General features: G+C 36.4%; 3 protein-coding genes and 1 pseudogene across 7 annotated transcripts in view; 2 read left to right on the top strand and 2 right to left on the bottom strand.

Annotated features, from left to right (window-relative positions):
- LOC128021059 (serine/threonine-protein kinase DCLK1-like) overlaps window positions 1-1019 on the bottom strand; it is a 52029-nt gene extending 51010 nt beyond the window's left edge. Inside the window, exon 1 of one of the 2 annotated variants that reach the window (XM_052607954.1) lies at window positions 851-1019. The gene's annotated coding sequence lies outside the window, so the exon portion shown is untranslated. The remainder of the gene's footprint in view (window positions 1-850) is intronic. The other variant, XM_052607951.1, reaches the window with a different exon arrangement.
- A 2054-nt stretch (window positions 1020-3073) lies between these two features.
- On the bottom strand, window positions 3074-10437 carry LOC128021057 (spartin-like). 4 transcript variants are annotated; one of them, XM_052607940.1, is made up of 8 exons: window positions 10385-10437; window positions 8668-10070; window positions 6459-6653; window positions 6232-6382; window positions 5746-5940; window positions 5485-5643; window positions 5248-5338; window positions 3074-3869 (listed from the first exon to the last, which is right to left on the bottom strand). In XM_052607940.1, the coding sequence occupies exons 2-8, from the start codon at window positions 9379-9381 to the stop codon at window positions 3653-3655; spliced, it is 1722 nt and encodes a 573-aa protein (XP_052463900.1). In that variant the 5' UTR covers window positions 9382-10070; window positions 10385-10437; the 3' UTR covers window positions 3074-3652. The 4 variants fall into 4 exon arrangements, with proteins under 4 accessions (XP_052463900.1, XP_052463901.1, XP_052463899.1 ...); XM_052607941.1 differs by having other exon boundaries at window positions 8668-9417; window positions 10385-10426; XM_052607939.1 differs by having other exon boundaries at window positions 8668-10414.
- A 9002-nt stretch (window positions 10438-19439) lies between these two features.
- On the top strand, window positions 19440-20515 carry LOC128021055 (serine-rich and transmembrane domain-containing protein 1-like; annotated as a pseudogene).
- A 172-nt stretch (window positions 20516-20687) lies between these two features.
- On the top strand, window positions 20688-23099 carry LOC128021054 (regulatory factor X-associated protein). Its single transcript, XM_052607938.1, has 3 exons — window positions 20688-21307; window positions 21422-21532; window positions 22352-23099. The coding sequence occupies exons 1-3, from the start codon at window positions 20951-20953 to the stop codon at window positions 22445-22447; spliced, it is 564 nt and encodes a 187-aa protein (XP_052463898.1). The 5' UTR covers window positions 20688-20950; the 3' UTR covers window positions 22448-23099.
- Window positions 23100-23601: the final 502 nt, after the last annotated feature.

The following is a 23601-nucleotide window of genomic DNA, read 5'->3' as shown; positions in this document are numbered from 1 at the left end:
TTAAATTGTGTTCTGACGATGAATGAAGGTTTTACAGGTTTTAACCCTTTGACATGGGTGTCAATAAATGTCTGGTCTGAAAATAACCTATAATAAAAGCTTATATGTTTCTTAGACCTAATTAAATCATGCGCCTGTCAGCCTGTTGTTGACAGTGTCACTTTTACATGGCAAACACTAATGTGACATTTGAAAATGTGCTCAAAAGCCTATAATGGTGTAGCATACATTAATACATTGACCAAAAGTAATTTTTTAATTTCAGTATCAATTAAAAATCTGTATGTTAAATGCCATGAGTTTATTGTATTCATATCGCTTTACATGTATGAAAAATATTTATATAATTTTTACCACTATAAGTTAAAAACTCTTGAAGTGGGTTTTACTGTAAAGTAAAAAGTATGTTTAAAAAAAAAATACAAATTGAAACAAATTCATTGTTAGTAGCTAATACCAAAAGGGTTTTTTCGACCTGAACAGCAGTCTTTTCATAAAAGCTCAAAATATGTGAATATTTAAAAACATAAACATACACACATAAACTGAGTGACACTGAGACAAATACTTATATTTTAAAAGCAATAAATAATAATAGATTATGCCCATTTACTACATATTTCCCAACAAATTACTTTGATCCTTAAAATGAAAACTTGTTCCAGTTGAATATCTTGAACCAGATAAAAATTAACGTCACGTCGCTGACCATTATTACATAACTGATAAGCCGAACTATTAAAATGACTTAGAATGAGCAAAACAAAATTCAAAGACAGGTCCCAATATTTGCGAGCGCTCGGGTTGCTTTATTTCACATACAGAAAAGAAAAAATCAATTTTTACTTACCTTAAGATTGAGTGAATATTCAAGATTTCTTCTCAGGCACGATTCAGATGTTGAGTTGTGCTGACTGGAGTCGTGATGTGAGCCCGGCACCTCCTTTGTTGTCCCGCAGAGGAGGCTGGTTGTCGGTCGGCAGCTGCTCTCTCTCTCTCTCTCTCTCCCTCCCTCCCTCCGTGTCTTGCAGTGATTTTACATTCAGCCCCGCCACAACCATCCCTCCCTTTCTCCACACACACACACACACACACACACACCGCCCCGGTCCTCTACGGTGAGGCTGCTCCACAAAGTCTTTCTCGAAGTTCCCTCACGACTCAGAGCGAACATTTGTCTGTATACATGTTCAAACTCTCTTTGATCATAAAAGAACATTAACGAAATCAATTAGTTTCTCAAATATAATTAAGTGCAGCCTATTCCAAAACTAGCCTACATAATTAGTATACAAAACACATCGTCGTAACCTTGACTTGCTGAGTCAAGTTATTTTTTTTTTTTTACTTTTTAAAAAAATTTAATGAATATAGCTGAAGTTCTAAGTGGCTTAAATTTGACTCTCATTCTGATAGCACATATTCACTGCAGAGGATCCATACACCGTAAGTGATGTAATGCTGAATTTCTTCAAATCTGTACAGATAAAGAAACTCATCTACATTTTGGATGGGAGTACATTTTCATTTTAGAGTCAATTATTCCTTTAAGACAAGGTACAAAGAATGTTCTTGTGAACTGCATGATTATATGATAAGGATAGCATTAAGAATATTTGCTTGGGGTCATGAGTGACCCCAAACATTTTCTCTCTTAAAATATTTTAATTATCATCCCATCCCTGTGGCATGGCTCACCCAAGTCTTTCTTGCTTCTCGTCCCTCATTTACAGATTACTTCTCTCTAATTAACTTTATTTTCATGCTGTCTCAGCAGATTGAATTTAATCTAGTCTTTGGCAGAAACCCATATTCAGCTTTGCCAGGCTGTAATGAGAAACAATTGCACCATGCAGCAATAGCCGCTAAAAGTAAATGTGTATACATGAACTGATTCATAAATTAAAGAGTCACTTCTATGTTGCACAGACAGAGGGCGTGAGGTATATTTTGCATATTAAAAAAAAAAAAAAAAAAAAGTTTTTGAATGGCACATACTGTGCATTTCTGTGATATTTAGATTTTTAGAATGAATAATTATTTTAAATATTATTTTTTTTATGCAGGGAATGTAAACATTTCATATAATTAATTGATTTAATTATATCATTTATATTAAGTTTTAAATTAAAATTTTATTAAGAAGTTGTGTGTGTGTGTGGGTGTGTGTAGCTGAAATGCTTACACCTGATATTTCATCATGAGTGAATAGAAGCCAGTCGAGCTAAAGAGTATAAGACAAAACTCACAGTGGTGCAGTGTGTACACAATACATCAAAATAACAGCATTGCTCATTCCCTCCAAAGTATAAAAACAGCCTGTGCTTTGTCTGCCTCATATTTCATTATGTATCAGCACAAGACCCTTGATCATTCATTTGATCAGGACTGATGTGAAGAGGAACCATCAAAGATGATGAAGACAGAGTCCCATGACTGAAGTATGTGAAACCTTAGATATGTACTATGTCCATAATGTTGGACTATTGATGAAACTGAATTGTCCTGTTGTTTTTCTAGCAGGTGCCCCCAAGTGTTTCTTTATACCATTACAGACTAATTGTAGCAGCACACTATAGAGGCCTAAAAACACCATCCTTTCCTAAATATAAAGGCTGTGTTTATATTATGATATACAATACTATAGCAACAACAAAAAAGAAAGGAAAAACAAGTGTACATGTGTGTCATCTTGTTTTAAAGCGAGCTGTGGGATCACCACGGAGGGTCTCGAGTCTCAAGTCTCTCTCAAATTATATTTATTTGTTTCTCCAGCTGCTCCTTATGTTCCAGCTATGTCTAATATCTTGTCTTCCACTCGTTCTCTGAACAGTCCTGTAACATCTCCATTAAAACAATTCACAAATTTGCTAAATAATAAGTCTAACCAACTTGCAACTCCAATGGCTACTATTCATGACAGGAGTCAAGCCATCGCTTTAAGATTATTGGACTTACTTGATCGCTCCGTCTTGCTAGACTTCTGCTTGCAGTTGGGACAACTCATCATTTCTGAGATCAGTTTCTCCCATCTTCAGTTGGAGTGACAAACGATAAAGACACAGAGAAAGGATATTTTGAATGGGCCTTTACATTGGTTTACAATGATTTGACAAATCTGTTTAAAATCATGATTAGGAGAAAGTATGCAAGAAGAATTTTCTATATTACAACCATGGTAATTGTAATAAAAAAAAAAAAAGATTTAAATAAATAAAGTTACAAATAGGCTAGTAAAGTTGTAAATGGTGTTAACATGTTTTTTTTTTTCGGTTTATGCTACTGAAGATAAACATAAGCCACAAGAATGTCAAAAACAGAAGGTTAATAGAGTACAGTGATATTAATTCCTAGTTTTAATCCAAGTTCTCTTCTTTGTGCATCTGAAGAACACAAAATGCAAATACTTCTGCAATAATCATTCAAACAAGGTCAAATAAAATGAAATAACTTGTTGTTTCCCCTCTATAAAAATAACCCTCTGAATAGATTTAAGAAAATAAAAAAAACATCTTTAAGTATAACAGGGGAAGTACATTTCCCTAAAACAGTACTTAAGTCTAAGTGCATCTTTCTGTAAACATTGCTCAGTATAAGCCTTTTGTATTACAAGATTGCACATGATAAAAAGGTATTTCATGATGGTTAATATTTATTGTTTTCCCTCATCCTGTCCTTTCTTAGGTGGCTTTTCCTTCTCAGTTCCTTCTCTTTCCGAACCGTCCTTCACCACTGCTTTTGCAGTTTGCTTGCCTGTGGTCTTCAGTATACTCTTGATGCCCAGGTTGTCCACATTAAATGCTGTGACACCTACATTGACAGCAGACTGGACTGCAGTGTCTGCAGCTTGTCCTGCCTCGTCTCCATACCTGATCACAAACATGGGAGATATTCTGAGCCAAATGACCTGACAGAAGTTCATGTTGTTGACTATTGATTCTAAAGGATATTTGAGAATAGCAAACATCTTAAAATGAACAGAACAGTAAACAGACAAAATGTTGCATTCACCTCAGTTTTAATTCAGAAAACATTTGATTGGAGATTGTTAATAAAAATAAGCACCTTCTCAGCAACCACTGAATGGACAATAATGGTCAGTAAATAAGGAACTGTGGGTAGGTTAGTCAGAGAAAATGCATTGTGTTTTTACCCGCCACCATTTATATGCTGTTAGGGGGGTCCAAGAGGCTTCCTAGACCCCTAAATCTGAAAAAGCAACAGGAAAGAGTAAATTAATCCAGTTCCCAAAGCACCGAAGTTTGGATAGGTATATAGTAGGGGTGTAACGGAAGTCAATGTTCGATACGTACCTCGGTTTTTGGGACACGGTTCAATACAAGTTCGGTACAACAGAAAATGTATTTTTTTATTTATTTTGAACAGACAGTAATGCTACATGTAGCATGAGCGATTGTTTTTTATTTTAATTAGATTAGATAATTTCAAGATTTAAAGCAAAAACAGAACTTGATTTGTGAAATTATGCTACACAAGACACCTGCACAAAACAAAAAGAGCTGATGGACAGAACAAAAATGACAGCAGGTGGCGCTTATGGAAAAGCAGTCATCGTGTTTCCTTGGGCATTATATGGAGGTAAGAGGAAAAGAAAATAGCATCAAAGTTTTTCTGGAGATGGTCAGTTTCTCTCGAAGATACATTCATAAAAAAAACACATATTTGTCTTCCTGGATTTTTAGCATCGTGAATGGTGAGCTTGATCTGCCTGGTACAGTACATTCTCCTCTTTACAGACATCATAAAAAATTCCACAAAAATTAAATTTTGGGAAATGATGGTTATGTAGTTTGTGTGGAACACAGATCCACACAAACCAGTGCATCTCTAGAACCCCAAACTTCCCCACAATGCTGATTTACAACAAGCAGGTGATTTTTAGAGCTCTTTCATGGCATCTCTAAACTCGCCATTCTTGTTCTGGATTTGGTGTGTAGATCGTCTCTTCTTCTGCTCTTTCCTGTGGTGAAATTACACAAGTGCCCCCTTCTGGATTGAATACCTATGACTGACTGTATTCATCTTCTGACTGCATGAACCGAACCGTGAAATCAGTTCAGTGACAGTTTGGACAAATACATGTACCGTTACACCCCTAGTATATAGCAAAAAATAAAAAATAAACTAGCAGTATTTGACTTTTGGGTTGGAAGAAGAATAAAAGGAAAGCAGAAGAGAAACAGTGAATCAGTGAATCCTGAAAAACGATAAATAAAAAACACCTACTTGTGCGTCACAGTAGTCACGGTCTCTGAAGTTATACTTTTGCCAATGGTCTTTGCTGCGGTTTCCAGACTTGACCAGAGAGTTGACAAACCTATGGAACACAGTATGCATCTAAACATGAACTTAAACACCATTTGTAAAGTTATAAAGGAGTTTGAATATCTTAAAGTTTGATATACTTCACTTAATTTAGCAGGACAAAGCCTTTCAGAACATTTGAATGATCTATTTGTTTACCTTGTAAGCTGCTTCCTGCGACTAGCTTGGCTCCATCCACGTTAGAGCAGTTGTCTTTACTTTTCTTGATGGATTCTGGGATGAGTTTACCACCATGTTTTTTTATGTGTGGAGCAAGTTCTTTCCCAACTTTATCAGCTACAGCAGCAACCCCATCCACTGGTGAATAAAACAAAATGTTTTATACATGTTGCAAAACAGGATATAGAAAAGCTTTAAATATTTCAGTTTAGGATAAATCTAGTTACACCATTGTTTTACCTAGATACTGGCTGACTTTCACAGCACCCCCAGTGGCCTGCTTAGCTGCATTGAGGCCTTTGGTGACCTTGGGGCTGACTTCTGATGGGGTCTCCTCTGGAGTGATGTTTCCTCGTAGCTTAGATGCTCCTCTCTGGATGGCTTTACCGGTAGCTTCAGCTCCTCTCACAAGCCCCCGACTCAGCCAGGAAGTCCCTGAACAACCACAGTGGAAATATCACAATACCTTTAGCACTTGTTTTCCCTCAGAGTGTATCAGAGTGGCCTCTAGTGGCTAAGTATAAAATGCACCAATAAAGTGTTCAGTGCACTCTTAAATAAAGGTTCCAAAGAGGGTTTTCGCAATTATGCCATAGAAGAACCATTTTTGGATCCCCAAAGGACCTCTCAGTGATCAGTTCTTAACTTCTTAAAAAATACACTAGCTATCCAATGAGATTCCTTTCAAATTTTCAGGTTATGTTACTTTAATCTTAAAGTTCAGACCTGCTAGAATGTTCTGTGAAATCTTTTCGCTCCACAGAGGAAGCATTTTTTCCTCCCCTCCGGGTGTTTGGGTTGGAGATGTTTCTGAAGGAGGAACTTTCCCACTCAGGTTAATGTCTGTTCCTGCAGCGCCACCTTGTTCTTCATCTACCTTAAAAGAAAATCCCTGTCAATTTTATAATTTTTTCAATTAATCTTACATTTGAACAAAATCAAATCTTGGGTACCTGGACCCTGAGCTGTGCCAGAGTGGACAGCTGTTCCTGTAACATATGCCTGTCTGATGCAGGCAGCTCTGAGGACAGCACCACCCCAACATAGGACCCCGGCACTGCTGCGGTGGTATTGGGAAATGTGAACACACCTTTGTTGCTAAGAAAGACTGGTGAGTCGGGGTACAGTGGGTAAATCCAATCACAAACCTGCAAGCACAAAATGTTATCAATATTTAAAGACTTTTTACTGTACATAATTTTTTACTTTCCTTTAAACTGAAATGAATTAATTTGGCGTGAAAACAATTCACTCACAAATTGCTAATAAATAAACAGTTGCAAAGAAACAGCAAGTAACACACTGAACTAAACATACAAATCATACAAAAATAATAATAAGTAAATAAATAACAACAACACTGAAATAGTATTTTCTTGTAAATTGTTCTCCAAATCATATTTGTTTTAATTGCAACGTTAAAGTTTTTTTATTTATTTTTTTTTTTTTTATTAATATATTTACAAAATTTGTTAGTGTGATTAATCATGGTTTTATTGTATTGACATCCACAGATTTTAACAAGAACGTTTTAGGATTTAAAACTTTTAGAGATTAAACCATCTATATCAATAAAATAAAAGCATAGTTAAGATAAATAAAATTTTCTGCAAATGTAATTTATATTTTCAAATAATTCATAACTTTTAGGCTAGAAAATTTTTAGCTTAATCAAAATCAAAAAAAAAAAAACAAATAATGAACTTAAGAAAAATGTTTATAATATCATGCATAATATTTAAGTGTGCCAATTTATTTACAATTTTTGCAATTTATATGGGGGAGATCATTTTATTTTTGGGGTTCGGGGTATCAAAACGTTTGATGACCACTGGTTTAAACTACAATAAAGATTAACGTTGTGTATTTGGATGTCATTGTGCATATGAGGGACAACTCAGGTCAAATAAGACTGCAATTATATTGCATAAGTTTGTGCATGATGTGATTATTCAGAAAGCCACACTTTGTTCTGGATTGCTAAAGTGGGACAAAAGACCACTGTGGAAGCATGCAGCAGTTAACACGTGGACTCCACATGTCCTAAATCAAGCCACAGAGCTGACGCTCAGCCGTTCAATGAGATTTCTATTTGCTGAAACAGCATCCAGACCGACTCTGTACAAAGAACCCTGGCATCAAAGACTGTTTCTAGCACTGAACAGCCTAAACAGACCTAAAGCCTTTGATTGTAGCAACCACACAGTCAGGTTGGACAGGCTTTTGTGGGTTTGACAGAAGAGGTGAAACTGTGAAAACACCTGTTTGACGTCTGAAAGTGAAATGGTTCTAATCCATGTCAGATTTGAGGGATACAAACAACCAAATGAAAGAAAAGTCATCTTAAATACTATCTATCAAATAAGTCATACTAAATAAATCCCAGGCCTCTACTTCTCTTTTGCTCTATAATGCTCAAGAAAGTGTGTAATTGCATAACATGAAAAGCATGACATCATTCGCATTTATTTTGCTGTCAGCCAAGAATGTTCAACAACCAAACCCTACGTAGACGTAATTCTTTATAAAAACGAAAGAAACACCCAGGTTTAAGTGATCATCACAAGACTTCTCTGGTGGGCAAGGTGAATCTATACAATTTGTATCAAGGTGATGAATAGTTTGTTTATAGCGCAAATAAGGGTGTATATAATGCAATGCTATATGACCAAAGTTTAAAACAAAAGACTTTCATAATATTATGAACTTAATTCATGCGCACATACACACACAAACACCTTTTGATGATTCTTAATATTTGTGTCTTTGGCAGTAAAAATATCCATCTATAAAATGGGTTTGAAAAATCTTAATATTTTAAATTAAGTTTAAGTTTTTCTTATCCCATTTTTTACAAAGTTCATTTATAGCATAAATGAATGCAAATCAATGATAATTAAATGATCTTTTATTTTGTTTTCATTTTAGGTCTAGTAATTTCGGTGTGCTTTTGTCTTTTTTTATTTTTTGTTATTCTAATATTTATTTATTTCAGTGTTAGTTTTAGCACTTCGGCTTTAACTATTTACTTCTCACCCAATACAACATCTCTAATTTTTGGTTTAAGTGCTTTAAATTTTTGGTCTAAAGTATGCAAGTATACATGGTCTATAAGGATACACATTAGTAATAAATAAAAAATATGATCCAAATACTATTTACCTGTAGGTAGGCTGGGGCAAAGCCGGCACTACTGTTCTTGCTGTTGTATATGATTATTCGTAGGAAGCCTGGATAAGAAGGGGCGCTGACTTGACCCTCAGCAGAAACGAAGAACATCTGCACCCCACTGGGCAAGAACAAAATCTCCATGCCAACCTCTCTGAGATTGACTGGGGCAAACACCTGGCTCTGAGGTGTCTGGTTAGGAGCAGCTTGAAATGGCCCGTTGCCTCCATGAGAGAGTGACAGATGCCCTTCAGACGGTTGTGGAGTGTAGGCTGGAAGTTCAGCAGGTACAGTGCAGCCCGCCGCAGGGGAGGCAGGGTGAGCAGAGGCCCCCCCTGAAGCTGGGAGATGTGTTCTGGTGGTAACTACTGGCTGGGGGTCCTGGAGGACAGGAAGGGTCGGATAAAGGCGCTTACCCGAATTCGCTGTGGACTCCAGCACCCCTAGACGATCAGTGATGGTGCTCAGAGTCTCGTTCATCCTCAGCTGCGTCTGTCGCGCGAAGTCCCAGTAGCGCCCGACGCATCGCTCACCTCGGGTGTTCACCGCTAGCCCTGTGAGAAGATGCCGCCTGCCCAGTTCGTACAGAAGGAGCGCTTGGTCCTTATTCCCCATCTCATCATACTGAAGCCCTGAGTTCAGACACTGCAGCGCTTTCTCATAGTTCTCTCGAATGGTGCGGATTTCCGCCGGTTCTGGGGACTCCATTACCGTGCCACGAAGCGCAAATGTACTATAACCTTTCTAACGAAAAAGTATTTGAAACTTTAAAGGGTGGCATCTTTAGCGTGTGCTTAAAATAGTAATGAAGAGATTTTTCCCCATGAAGTCACTCGACGAAATTGTTTAACCTATTGTCACACAGCAGGTTAAACCAGATTACGAAAAAATAGTTCTTAGAGCTTCTGGTCACTGACGCTATGCTGATGTTCAAAGTTGCACAAAGCCAGCCCGAAAAATAGGGGTATCCGATCGTCTCCGTTCATACCCAAAACGAGTTAAGCGCCAAACTTGAATATAAAGAGGTTGGGGTTGTCAAGCTGCGCTCTAATGACACTTATTAAGAGTGCACAATGGACAACCTGTGCGGTTTCGATCGCTTATGTTTGGCGGCCACACATGACTTAAGCGTTACGAAATCATTTTCCCATTCATAAAAGCCGGTTTACAATATAAACAAGTTCTCTTTCGTAAAATGAGACGCGAGTCAGTGCGAACGGCAGAGGTCGTCGTGACCCATAAAACCAAATTACCAAATGCTACTAGGCAGAAACAGATTTTACAACGGAAACTGAAATGCAACTTGTTTCGCTTATTTGAAATTCAGTTGTGTACATGATGCTGCACAAAGCATACAAGTTAAATACATGGTAGGCCTATACCATAAAAGAGAGAATCTAAAGGAAAGACAAAGTGGTACAAAACCATTAGTTAATTTCAGCCTTCAGACTAGCTTTACAGACAAACAAGTCACAATATTGTTGACTACTTTATAGTCTTAAACAACCTATGATAAAAAAAAAATCACGTTGAGAAGTTTAGACGCCAAATTTAAAAGCAATAGTTCAATTTACAATAGACTTAGTGCAGTTAATTTGTTGGCACCAAAACATCAAGAGAGCGGCAGAAACTCCACAATATCTGAAACACCAGATCAGACATTAGGAAGAGGGTCAAATCCAAAACACCCACATTACAAATGCCTCCTTACTTTGAACTCTTGTATTTCTCCTGGTTGTCTGTTGGGGGCGACCTGCAGCCCCTAGATCAGAGGTGTTAGGACCAGAGCCCTGCATAGTTTAGATTCAACCCTAATTAAACACACCTGATGCAACTAATTAAGTCATTCAGGCTTATTAGAAAGCTACATGATATGTGTGTTGAAGTAGGCTCCGGCCCTACAGGAATTGAGTTTTACACCCCTGCCCTAGATGGAGTTTATGAAGTTCCTTCAAACATGGGCTGATCACTGTCAGCGAGTAACCAGAGAAGGCATCGGATTTTCAGGCTGCCAAAAACCCACACCCAACTGCTCAATTTGTTTCACAAGTATTGGGGGTTTATAAACTATACTACTTAAACAAAAACCATAGTGCTGTTATATATAAAAGGAAAGAGAGAGAGAACGGAGATTACATAGATACAAGTTAAACTGTACTGCACTGTAGTCCCACACATAGTTTTAACCCTCTGGTGCTCCTTAATTTGGGAGTCACACTTTTGATCTTAATGGTCAAAAGTGACCACATACCTAAAATGTAACTTTTCGCCCCAGTAAAATCAATGTAATATATTTGTTCAAAAATATTTTTTATTTTGAGATAATTTCATGGCACTAATTATGATTGATATCTCCACATTGAAAAAAAATCTTTCAATGAATGCAGAATTTTATAAAAATTGTTATACATCTTAGCCCAGCTATTTCAAACTGTTTTATCACATTCTTTGGTTATTATTATGCATAAAAAAATGTATGCAACATTGGTGGGAATACTAAGAAAAAAAACAACAAAATAAACAACAACCATCAACACATTTCAAAATTTTTACATTTTGTAAAATATAACATCACATTTTTATATTAGTGCTACAAGTATTACAACATCAATATTGTAAAAAAAAAAAATTAACATTTGAATTTTTTATAAATTTGATTTGTATTTTTACAAGCAACTGCAATTGGATTTGTATTGTAAAGCTAAGTTCACTGTTATCCCACTGGTTACTATTGTGACTATAGTACTACACACTCAACAAAACTAAATATATGTGAATGCATATAGTAATACTAGACACCTCAAAGATAATGTGTACCAAAAATTATTTGTCATCTTTATGTTAACATACTTTACTAGCCTTTTGTTTTGGAGCGTTGCAAATAAATACCAATTAAAGTCACAGCACCTTAAGGTACCGTCACATGGCAAAATAACCATGGAAACAGAGTATACGTTTCTTTACTGTTTTTTTTTTTTCTTTTTTGACCCAAACACTTTTTAGGATTTTATAAATGGCATTTTTATTGGCATTTTGAACACTGAGATTAAGACATTTAAAACACTTAAACACCTTTTCACTATTATTTTAAAACTTTGATGGTTAAATAAAAGAACAATGATAATTCCTGGTAGTCTTAATTTCTTAATTAAAAGAATTAAGAAAGTTGGTAAGAAGTAGGCTTTAGCAGCATATCACACTGCAGTTGCCACTGCTTGACATTACTTATCACCAACCCAGATTCAAAGCTGAGAAAGACTGTAGATGTGCTACCCATATTGAGAGTGTTTAAGGATGTTTACACCAGCATGAGCTCTCTTTTAAGTCTGAGTCCTGCGAAGACCGCTCTCCATACGTGATGTAGGACTCAACAATTCACTGCATGGGTCTCGTCCAGGGACTTCTTGAGAATTGAGATTCTCTGCAGGTCTCACACTACAAAGCCTCTATAAATCAAATAAAAAGATCTTGGTAACATTTTATTTCAGGGTCTTTTAACTAGTTGCTTATTAGCATGGATATTACTAGAATATTAGCCATTTATTAGTACTAATTAAAAACATTTTACTGCCTTATTCTACACTACCTTATTTTGAATCCTTAATCCCCAATACCTAAACTTAACAATGACCTTACTAACTATTAATAAGCAGCAAATTAGGAATTTATTGAGGGAAAAGTCACAGTTAATAGTGAATTAGTGTTCCCTACTCTAAAGTATTACCAAGATCTCTGTACAATTAGATACAGCAGGGCTGAATTCAATATCTCAAGCACGAGATCACAAAGAAAGAAAGAACCCTGACATGTTTATAGCACAAATGCAAATTTCAACACATAGCAATCAGGAAAACTGCTTACTCCACATTTCAAATGACAATATACAAAGTAGTTAATTACTGAATGTCAATGAAATGACTGAATGTTAATTAAACTGACAAATTCTTCCTTATCATCCCTGGTGCTGCTGTTTTCTCTTTGTCTGACAGCCAGGGAAATCAGGTGGTGTGGGTATAAACAAATATCAGGACATGTTATATTAAACCCAGAGCTGTAAATTACATTTGTGCTTACTATAGTTCAGGAGGATATAAACTTGAAGTTTCTTCTCCCTCGCAAGTAAACCCATGACATCAACACTAGAGAATTCAGAGAATGTAGTATGAACACTCAAGGTACTGACGTATGGTAGCCTGTTTGGAGTTCTGATGTGTATTGGCCTAAGATCAGCATTTGTATAGGAGTTATTTGATAACGTATGTGTATGTATACATTGTCTAAAGTTTGCAATAAGGAGTTCTGTATGCTGTGTAACACAGATTGGACTGGGTCCTTGCCATTCTATCATCTTGATATATTGCAGCAGACAATCTGCCGGCAGCTGAGCTATAGCGATACATTTCCATTTCTCATACATGCTGAGAACTGTCCATGCCAGTTCATGGCTAAGGCCAAATTGTGCCAAAAGTCTGCAGGGAGATATGATGGAGTTTCACATATTTCTGTCGCTCAGCTGGCAAAGCATGGCATTAGCTGCTTTGGTTAAAGTTATATGCATATCTGTAAATGTTGGGGAAAAGAAACAAATGAGTAATTAAATATGCATTTATTTTGTAAGTCTACAACTTCTAGGAGGAAAAGAAGACCCCATATTTATTTTTAGTTGTTTTTATCTACATTTTCATCCGAAATGTAAATTTATATGACACTTACGTGTATTGAAAAAAAATTCAATTAAATTTAAATTGGAATGTATCTTTCTAGCTATTTTAGTCATTATGTTTTAGTCTTTTCATAAATGGTGAAATTTGAGACAAATGATTAATTAAATATGCATTGTTCTATTGAATGTTTTATAAGAAAATGACAATTTCAATTCATGTTTTCATGTAAATTCCTGACTTCTATGTGTCTGTATGCCATTTAAATTCACTTTTAAGTTAGATTAAAATAGAATCACATCATCATTGCTACTTTTAGTCTTGTTTATGTATGTCTATGTCCATAAATGTTAAGAATTTAAGATAAATTATTACATACATTTAATATTTTTAATACTCCTCTAAGAAAGATACCTTTTTTATAATTTAAAATTTATATAAAATAAAATAAACATAACATCCATAAATGTAGAAAACATGAGCCAAATTATCAAATATACATACTATAAATGTAAATTTTCGTGTCTACATGACAGGGTGGGTGTTGCTAGGCCACTAGAAGGTGATTCTGTCTGAGCTGTCAGAGAAATACAGAGACTTCTGAGACTTAGATTGCTATGCAAAGAGCATCATCTCAGCTGGGAAAAACTGGAAGACGGGAAATCGAAAGAAAGGAGAGTGTGCTCGCCATAGACTCTTCCTCTGACATGCTCCACTTTGTAAACCTTCCCATAGTGCCGAGAGAATTCCACAGAATAATCCTGACTGACACACTGCTGTTGTCTGCCAAAAAGCTTCTTCAAACATGACGCTCTTGTCAAAAGCAGTAGAGCAGACTCGGGGTGAGCGAATGATTCATTTTCAATGCGAGCCATTCCCCCTGAAGTCAGCACACAGTCTGAAGAAAATGGTTCAGGCGGCCTTGCCGTGATGCCGTGAGTTAACATTCGACCTACTTGTGCAATGAGAATAAATGCACCAAAGCTGGGCTGAATCGCCTGCATCAGGGGAATACAGTTTTGTGGATTAGAGGAAAAATCAGCCAAAGCATTGTTCTTATCAAAATCCAACAGCATTCACTGATGTGCCTCAGCGCCGGCATTAGCTGGAGCAATTAGAAAGACCCAAAGGACAGGATCAGACACAGTAGGACTCAGGAAGAGTACCAACAGTCCCCAATGGGCATCTGAGCTGACAGTGGAACACTGCCAATATATGTCTAGAGGCAGAAATTGCCCTCAAACTCCCATCCTTGCACAATTTAGGAGGAAAGCGATACTTCAATGAATGTTAAAGAGGTATTTTAGCCAAAAACAAGCATTTTAGTCATTATTTACTCACACTCATGTGGTCCCAAACCCTCATGTCATATGACTTACTTTCTTCTGCAGGAACACAAAAGAAGATGTTTTTAAAAAATGGAAAAATGTTTTGTTCATACTCTGTAAAAATGTGTTATTTTCCATTCAATTCCATTCCATTTGTCGATAAATGTATAAAATGTACAACAAATGGTTAAATATTAAGGAGACCCGCACATGACATGCAAGAAAAAATAAATAAATTGTGCGCACAATTTACTAATTCGTTCCCTCAATGTACTAAAACGTGCACACGATAACTATTGCGTTCCCTCGATTTGCTAAATCGTGCGCAGGAGTTAGCAAATCGAGGGAACGAATTAGCAAATTGTGTGCACAATTTATAAATCGAGTGAACGAAATAGTAAATCGAGGGAACGCAATAGTAATCGTGTGCACATTTTAGTACATTGAGGGAACGAATTAGTTAATTGTGCTCATGATTTAGCCTTATATTTTTTCCTGCATGTCATGTGCAAAATATGCGAAGTATGTCTCTGTAAAATATACATTTATCTACAGATTTTTTTGATGTTGTAGATCTACAAAGAAAAATATCTTCTTAATTCACTTAAATTAAGTTTCAAATTTAATTGGAAACTTACAATTATTGATATTATTATTGCTACTATTATTGCTCTTAGTTGTTTTTAATATCTATATTTACATGTCTGTATAACACGTACATTAACTTATAAGTTAGTTCAATTAAAGTAAATAAAATGAAATAGAAACCATTATTGCTTTGTCTTTTTGTATCCACACCTTTTTGGTCAAAAAAATAAATAAAAATAAACAAAATTAGGACAAAAAATTAAATATACATTTATATATTTAATGTTTTGTAATTCTGTATTTGTAAAAAGCCTCTTTTTGTCCATACACCTACACAATTAAAATGCCATAGTAAGTTATAAACATAGGGTTTTATGCTTTATCTTATGTTGTTAAATTACTGTTTATTATATTAGTGTCATTTTTATTGTGTGTTTAGTGTGTGTTCATGGAAAGTTTTGTTTAAGACCAAAAATTACAGAACAGTTCTGAAAGACCATGCCTGGCCGAAGCCTGTCATTAAGAGTCATACATATCACTAAGACAATCAAATCCCAAATACAGCAATTAAAGCATGAATGATGGTCTCATATTTTGTTAGTTATGTGAGGCATCCTTTTGGTTTTAACTGAAACATAAATCAGCTGCTAAAGAAAGTGAGAAGACGTCAGTAGAAATGAGGGAGGAACGAGAAAGTGAGAGAGATGACAGGAATGAAACGGAGAGGGAGGGGGGATTCAGAGTACAACAGCTGGACAGTCGATATCCAGCCCAATGTTGAGAAACAGCTCTCCAGACCGAACGCATTCAGAAACGCTGCTTCCTCCTCTGCTCTCAATACAAACAAGTGGCAACTATCTCAGCGTGCGCTATAGCTTAAGGAAACCCATGAGCAATTCACTCCAGGACCCTGAGATGAGCGCAACGGATAGCTGTGTGATTTAGTGCTGACGTTTTTGTTTGTTGTTTTGCATCACAAAGGTCAGTATTTCTACTATATTTACTCAGAAAAAAAGAAAGATAAAATCTGATGTCATTTTCAATTTGAATGTTAAACTGTTCTTAAATATTCATACTGACTTAAATGTGCATTTAATGTGCTTAATTCAAATTATCAATATGCTAAGTGATTTACCATCATCAGGTATTCCAGTCAGTCTCAAATCTCTTTTTCTCCTCTCTGTTTTTCGCCATCCCCCGTCCCCTCGTTCATTGATATCCTCTGTGGAGTTTTATGTCTGAGTCATTTTCTTAATAGCCAGATTCTCCTTCCCCGAGATTCTCTCAATTGAAATCCATAAACGGAGATTAGAGGCGTACATCGTAATGACCCGCTGAACTTCTCCTGGAATCGCAGGCAAACCACAAGAGGGACGGAATGATTTATACTGCCGCAGGGATTCTCATCTCACGCGTAAATTGAAAAGCTGGTGGGGGGAACGTTCAAGTCGACTGAGGAAACGTCCAGGAAAATAAGTGTGATTTCCCATTTGTTGCTGTCTTCTAGCACGTCTCTGCAGACGAATGCATCTCAGAAAAAAGGAAGTGGTCATAAATCACGACTCTCAGGGCCCACTGTGGCACAGACGACTGTAGTCCCATACAATGAAGCTTAGGGGGCTGAAATATGCCAGCAAACAAACAAATAGCAAATTTTGTGTTGTGAGGTTAAGGCACAGACAAAAAATACTTGTTTTGTCCAAACATCTGTGTACAATTTTTAGGGTTCTGGACATGCAGCACCTAAAATGCATTTGGTTTGCAATAGGGTCTCCGTTGTTGGGATAGTCCACCCTGTCCTCATTTAGTTTGGCTACTTATATTCTGCAAAATATCTTCTTTTGTGGTCAAGAGAATAAGAAATTCATACAGGTTTGGAACAACTTGACGATCAGTAAATGATGACAGAATTTTCATTTTTGGGTGAAACATCCTTTTAACTGCATTAGTTAACTTCATTATTATTATTTTTTTTTCAGCATTTTTCAGTCTTAGTTCATGTTAATTTCAACATTTACTAATGCATTTTTAAATCAAAAATGGTATATGTGAGCTATTAACAGATGAATAAAAGTTGCACATTAACTAATGTTAATTATATCAACAAATGAGATTGAGATAAATTGAAATGAAAAGGATTCTTGCACAGCTGAGGTGACCTCCGCCAAACTGTGCTCGTCTCAGGGGAGCTAAATGTGAATCATGTAACGCTGCTTGCTATTTGAGCTTGAAAATACGAGAAAACTTTTCTGCTCAAAGCTGAATGCATGTTGGTCTTGTATAAGCTCAGATTTTGAATGGCCACAAATGAACCAGCTTTGTAAAATCCACATTTTTGATACCGACAGCCTGTCAAAAAATGATTTGAAATATTGCTCTATTTAAATTGGGAAACGTAAACTTTGTGACTCGGGTACATCTCAATCTATTATTCATGAGGCGTGAGTATGCATGCTGTGTAAACAACTGACTGACCTTCTGTGTGCACCACTGGGCCGGTGTGACCACCCCAAAGTCCTAATGGACCGGCGGTGGCCTATCAGAAACCTGCACCAGCTTATGAGCCCACTGAAATGCAGGTTGCCTGGATACAAAAAGCATAATTAAATGTGATTATCATCCTCTTCACATTCAATCTGAAGTATTTAAGTGTTCTGGTTGTTTTTGTGTTTTTCGAAACTATACGAATCCAACATTTGTCAAAGACAGAGATCAGATAAGGAAACAGTCAGCTGTGTGTCAGTGAACTCTGGTGGCTTGATGTAAAATATGACTGGCCTGATAGAAGAATAAAATTATGACAATATTCTCATCAGGATGATGCATTGATCAAGAAATGGAAAGCAACAGCATAGCAAACTTTGGAAAATGTCTTGAAAAAAAGTCTTTAGGAGCTGTAAGAAAAAATATTTTAATATAATTTACTTAATATATTCCTAATGATATTATTATATTTTAATATAGTATCATAATTTGTATGCTATAATATATACTTATTATATATTATTCATTTAAAATATGAACTTATAGCGAGAGATTGGAGTTGGAATCTCTGAGGAGGTTTGGCAGAGTGGCTTGGAGGATATTGATAAACAATCGGTCAACACTAGACTATGCCTCATTCAATTTAAGGTTCTACATAGATTACACTTCTCTAAAAAGAAATTACATAGGATTTTTCCCAATATCTCTCCTATTTGTGATAAATGTAAAAGAGAGGATGCTGATTTGGCTCATAGTTTTATTTTCTGTCATAAAATACAGGGATTCTGGTGTGAGCTATTTAAAGTGCTTTCAGATATTCTTAATGTGAACTTGGCTCCAGACCCTGTGCTCATTATATTAGGGCATTCTAATTATATATCTTCATTGAACAGTGCTCAACAGAAATTCCTTACATATTGTTTGATAACAGCCAAGAAATTGTTATTACTGTTTTGGAAAAAGGTTAATCCTCCCGCAATCAAACTATGGCTTGAGGAACTGATATCTACTCTGCACTTGGAACGAACCAGATATCTTTTAAAAGGCAACATTAAACAATTTCACAAGATTTGGGACCCTTTCTTCTGTTACCTCAAAAGTAATTCTATTCCTTAATTCAATGTATTGTAAATTAAAAGTTATTTTGAATCTCACTGTATTGTATATTAACAGGCTTGGGATGGGGTGTTACAATTTTGTTTTTTGTTTTTTTTTTGTTTTTTTTTGTGCATATAAGAAAATTAATCCAGGATCATGTGATTATTGTAAGGTTTTTCTGATAATCGAATAAAATGTATTTGACAAAAATATGAACTTATTATTTATTCAAATTAATAATAATAAAAAATATTGTGAAATGAATGTATTATTGAAATTTGAAAATTAATCTTTGAAAATTAAATTGAAATGTAATCATTGTAATTTAATAAATTCATAATAAATGTAATGCATTTTTGTTCATTACTATTTATAATTTATTCAAAATTTCATAAATTAAATAAACAGATTAAAATTTGACCTAAAAATGCTCCAGTAGGAAATTTTCGGGGTATGGAATAACATTAATGTGTCCAATAATATTTTAAATCATCTTCTGAATGATCTGTATGATCTTATAAGTTCAAATGCTTCTAATCCTAATATGTAATGTTAATATTATATAATATAAATGACGGTTTGTTGTTATTTGCAATTTATTAAATACTTCACAAAGTAGCTATACAGTAGGCCATTAGTGGGAATGTAACAACATTAAAGTTAATATCCAAGAATATTTTAAAATATGATCTGTATGATCCAAATCATATGTTCACAAGAGCTTAATCACAGAGTTTTAAGTGAACACTAATAAGAGTAATAATTTAAATTACAAAACAGCAAACTAATTTTAAAAAGTGTCTAAATAATAATTGAATCTATCTTTATCTATCCTATCTTCTAAACAGATCCCTAAATCCAACAGCTATGTCTGGGATGGATGGGTCGGTGGAGGAGATAAATGGTACAGAAGTGGACAGCGAGAGTTTCCTGAGGTTCAGCCCTAAAATCTCTTTCTACCGGGGCGGCCGCTGCCTCATACGGACGGACTGCAAATGTTTACATCTACGTCTCCATCTTCCTCAGCTTGCTGCTCTTCCTCCTTACCCTGTTGATCATTGCTCTCCACAGGCTGAAGAACATCATATCCTCTAGTTCTTCATACCCAGAATGTGGCAGTGAGGCCGGGAGCTCCTTCACTAACATGGAGATCTGCAGCATTTCCTCACAGAGATCCAGAGTGTCATCGCTGTCCGGACAGCAGAGAAAGACAGATTGATTACACATGTCTGAACGTTCTGATATTCTAGAAGATTAGAAATATTCTAGAAAGTAATTTGATTAAAAAAAAAAAATTATAATTCCACAAACCTTGTGTTAACTTCAAATAAATAATCTACAGAGGATGCTGTATTGAAATAGACTGTATCATAAGGCTTTGTGTGATTTTGGCAAAATATTAATGACTTGTGTATCTCAATCATATTATGTACATACTGTTAGGAAGAAACAGCTGAAAGGTTAGTGATCTCAGCAGTTATGTGCTGGGTGAGATGGATCATTGGTGATCTCTTTAGCACGTATGTTGGTTGAACAGTAACTTACCTGTATGAGAGATCTGTAGAAAATCTGATTTTAAGGCTTTATCAACAATGCATTCTTTACTTTATTAGGGAGTCAGTATTGCCATACAACTCTGTGTCAATACTCTGCACAATGGCGCAATAAACGGAGTAAAACGTGTTGGCTATTTTTTGTGCTATAATCTGCCATTTAGTCTGAAATCTAGACATCTAATGCAATGACATTCACACAGGCTTTAAACAAGTGCTAATGCAATTGGCGCCAATTGTATTCAGGTATTTGCGTCGCTGCGTGGTGCCGCTAGAGGGCGCAACGTCAGTTTCATTGCTCTATTTCTGCACGGCCATCATTTGTTTTTTGTTGTGACAGGAGTCCTTCACAGCTCATATTTTTTTAATGCGTGTAAGCAGGGTGTAGGTCTTATTTATTAGGATAGTTTTATTTAAAAATGCGGTATTTTTAATGACACTAATATTTAATTATCTTAATCCTCATTTATAGTGTGCCGAGTTCACTAAAAAGCCACGTCTGGTCAGTACGTTCATAAAGGTCGGATGACAGGTGAGAATTTGGGTTTTACTCTGAAAAGACATAATGAGCGACAGCGTTCATCTAAGTTGGACAAACACGGGTAAAGACGACCAGCACAGCAGCACCACTCCGTCCGACCAGGAGAGCTTCCCGTACGACGCGGAAGACCCGGGCGAAGAGAGCGACGCGCCGGAGCCGAGAGACGGCGCGGTCAGTCCGGAGGAGCTCAACGACGACGACACGTCCGGGGAGAGCGAGAACGTGCCCAAGACCTGCACCTATGACGGCTGCACGGAGACCACGACGCAGGTGGCCAAAGCAAGGAAACCCTGGATGTGCAAAAAACACCGGAATAAAATGTACAAGGACAAGTATAAGAAAAAGAAAAGCGACCAGGCCATGTCCTCGGGAAAACTAGAAGTAAGGAAACGCTTATTTGGGATAAATAACAACTTCAGCTGATGTATGAACTTTAGCCTTTATCTCAACATTATAGGCTTGTTTCAAACTGTTTTCTCTGTTCGTGATGTGAAGGAGGGCTCGGAGGAGAGGCCTGTATCTGTTACTAAGCAACGGCTGGGTACCATAGGAGACAGACCAAGCAGACCGTCCCTCATCGAGCAGGTGCTGAACCAGAAGAGACTGGTAAGAGCATGGAAACACTTGGGGGTGGCTCTAGAGTAGTTTTAGTCATATAGAGCAGTGTTATTTTTATATTATCGATATACTATTATGGTTGTTGTTAGTCTAAATTGGTTTTATCTTTATAGTTCTGGATTTCATTTTAATTTGTTTATTTTAGTCATTTTATTATGTGCTTTTGATGTATTTTTTATATTATTTTTAAATAATTTTTATTTCATGTTTTGGTCTTTATTTATCCCCCCAGTTAATTTATTTTTCACCTTAAACTTGTTTGTTACCAAATGTTACATTTGAATAATTACTAACATAATTTTTCATTGTTTTCATCTAATATTTCTTACTTTATTTCTGCTTTATTTTTTTTTATCGTATAAGTTTAACCATAACTAAAATAATAAATTAATACAATTAACAAATTAAACTAATAACATTTAACTCAACTATTTTTTCATTTTTTAAATATCTCCATTTTTTTATGAGTCCTAAATATTTATATTAACCAAATATTATTTTTTAGCCGTAACGTGACGTGTCATTCAGCCAAGAATTTGTGCTCTGCATTTAACCCATCCAAAGTGCACACACACACACACACACACAGCAGTGAACACACACCTGGAGCAGTGGGCAGCCATTTATGCTGCGGTGCCCGGGGAGCAGTTTGGGGTTCGGTGCCTTGCTCAAGGGCAACTAAGTCGTGGTATTGCCGGCCCGAGACTCGAACCCACAACCCTAGGGTTAGGAGTCAAACTCTCTAACAACTAGGCCACGACCCCGTAACTTATCATTAGCTGATGTTGTGTTGTTTTTGGGTTTCAGTCTCTGCTGAGGAGTCCAGAAGTCATCAGTTTCCTTCAGCAGCAGCAGCGTTTACTGACCACACAGAATCAAGCTCAAACACAGCACAACTACTGAAGACTGAAGATGTTTTACTCACCCTGTCGAGGATTTAATGCAGTCACATGTTCACAGACATTTTTAAATGAGCAGTATTCTATATTCATGTGGGAACTGTGAGCATCTATGACCTGCAGCCATCCTCAGTGGTGTGTAGACTATCAACACTGCATTCAGAAAACTGGGATATCTGACAAGGATCTAATAGTACTGCTGTTATCATCAAGCTCTTGGAGATCATGAAATGAATTTGCAGCTAAATCTACTGTATAGTAACAATCCATTTGAATAGCCATCATGTTCAGCCACATGTAGTGTCATTAAGGAGTTTTAAATTAATTGTTGTAGCCAATTCTGATGTGTTATGTTTTTTGTTGGTGGTAAGTTGCATGGGGGTGACGTTCTTCCACCTGCACACTAGGGGGCATAGGCATGGCATTATGCTAGTTGTGGAGGCTATATGATTAAGACACAGGTGAGCCAGAGGTAGGACGATCAGGAGAAGCCACATAGTTTTTCAACCGTGCATGCGTGCAGGTGTGGTTTGATCATGTTCAGCTATTGGCACTATGTTTAATGTTGTATATGGATGAGCTCAATTGACATCAGTAATGCAAGCAGCAGTGTTTGTAAGTAATTATATTCTTCATTGAATAAAGTGTTAATCGAGTGCCATGGGAGACCTGATTTCTTGCACCATTACGCGTTGGAGACGACTTCAAATTCCCTCAAATGTTTTTTTTGTGGTACGATCGCCATTACATTAAGTTGAAAAACTTCGCTTCAATGGACGGATAGCGCGGATGTTGGAGGGCAGAAGCACAGCACTCCAGCTGATTCTAATGATTGAACACCGACAGGTGAAATTGGACGCTGGGAAATGAAAGTGGCTAAAAGCAACGCTGGAGAATAACGGTAGGATTGTTTTGGAATTGTTATAAGTTGTGTGGAAGAGAGTGGACTTCTCACAATCAGGATATAGGTAAATTCTGTCTCAATTCTAAAATAAAGTCTTTGGCAGCTTGTCTAATCATCATAATGAGTAACGTGGACTTGAATGCACCTGTCAATCAAGGTGAAACGGAGAATGAACTTGGTAAAAGACCAGTTAAACTCACTGTTAAAGCTTTGGAAGAAAAAATAATATCACATCAAAAGGAAAGGAACCTTAG

Source organism: Carassius gibelio, chromosome A10 (assembly GCF_023724105.1).
Source record: "Carassius gibelio isolate Cgi1373 ecotype wild population from Czech Republic chromosome A10, carGib1.2-hapl.c, whole genome shotgun sequence".
Classification (NCBI taxonomy): domain Eukaryota; kingdom Metazoa; phylum Chordata; class Actinopteri; order Cypriniformes; family Cyprinidae; genus Carassius; species Carassius gibelio.
The sequence above is the reverse complement of the archived record's forward strand: the minus strand, read 5'-3'. Positions and strand labels throughout refer to the sequence as shown.

Bases quoted from the DNA above. Each gene is read 5' to 3' on its own strand.
- LOC128021057 (XM_052607940.1), bottom strand. From the start codon at position 9,381: ATGGAGTCCCCAGAACCGGCGGAAATCCGCACCATTCGAGAGAACTAT. The intron at 6,654-8,667 runs GTAAATAGTATT...TTGTGCTTGCAG, and splicing joins TTGCCCCAGCCTACCTACAG to GTTTGTGATTGGATTTACCC. The intron at 5,644-5,745 runs GTAAAACAATGG...TTTATTCACCAG, and splicing joins GAAAGTCAGCCAGTATCTAG to TGGATGGGGTTGCTGCTGTA.
- LOC128021054 (XM_052607938.1), top strand. From the start codon at position 20,951: ATGAGCGACAGCGTTCATCTAAGTTGGACAAACACGGGTAAAGACGAC. The intron at 21,308-21,421 runs GTAAGGAAACGC...CGTGATGTGAAG, and splicing joins TGTCCTCGGGAAAACTAGAA to GAGGGCTCGGAGGAGAGGCC. The intron at 21,533-22,351 runs GTAAGAGCATGG...TTTGGGTTTCAG, and splicing joins TGCTGAACCAGAAGAGACTG to TCTCTGCTGAGGAGTCCAGA.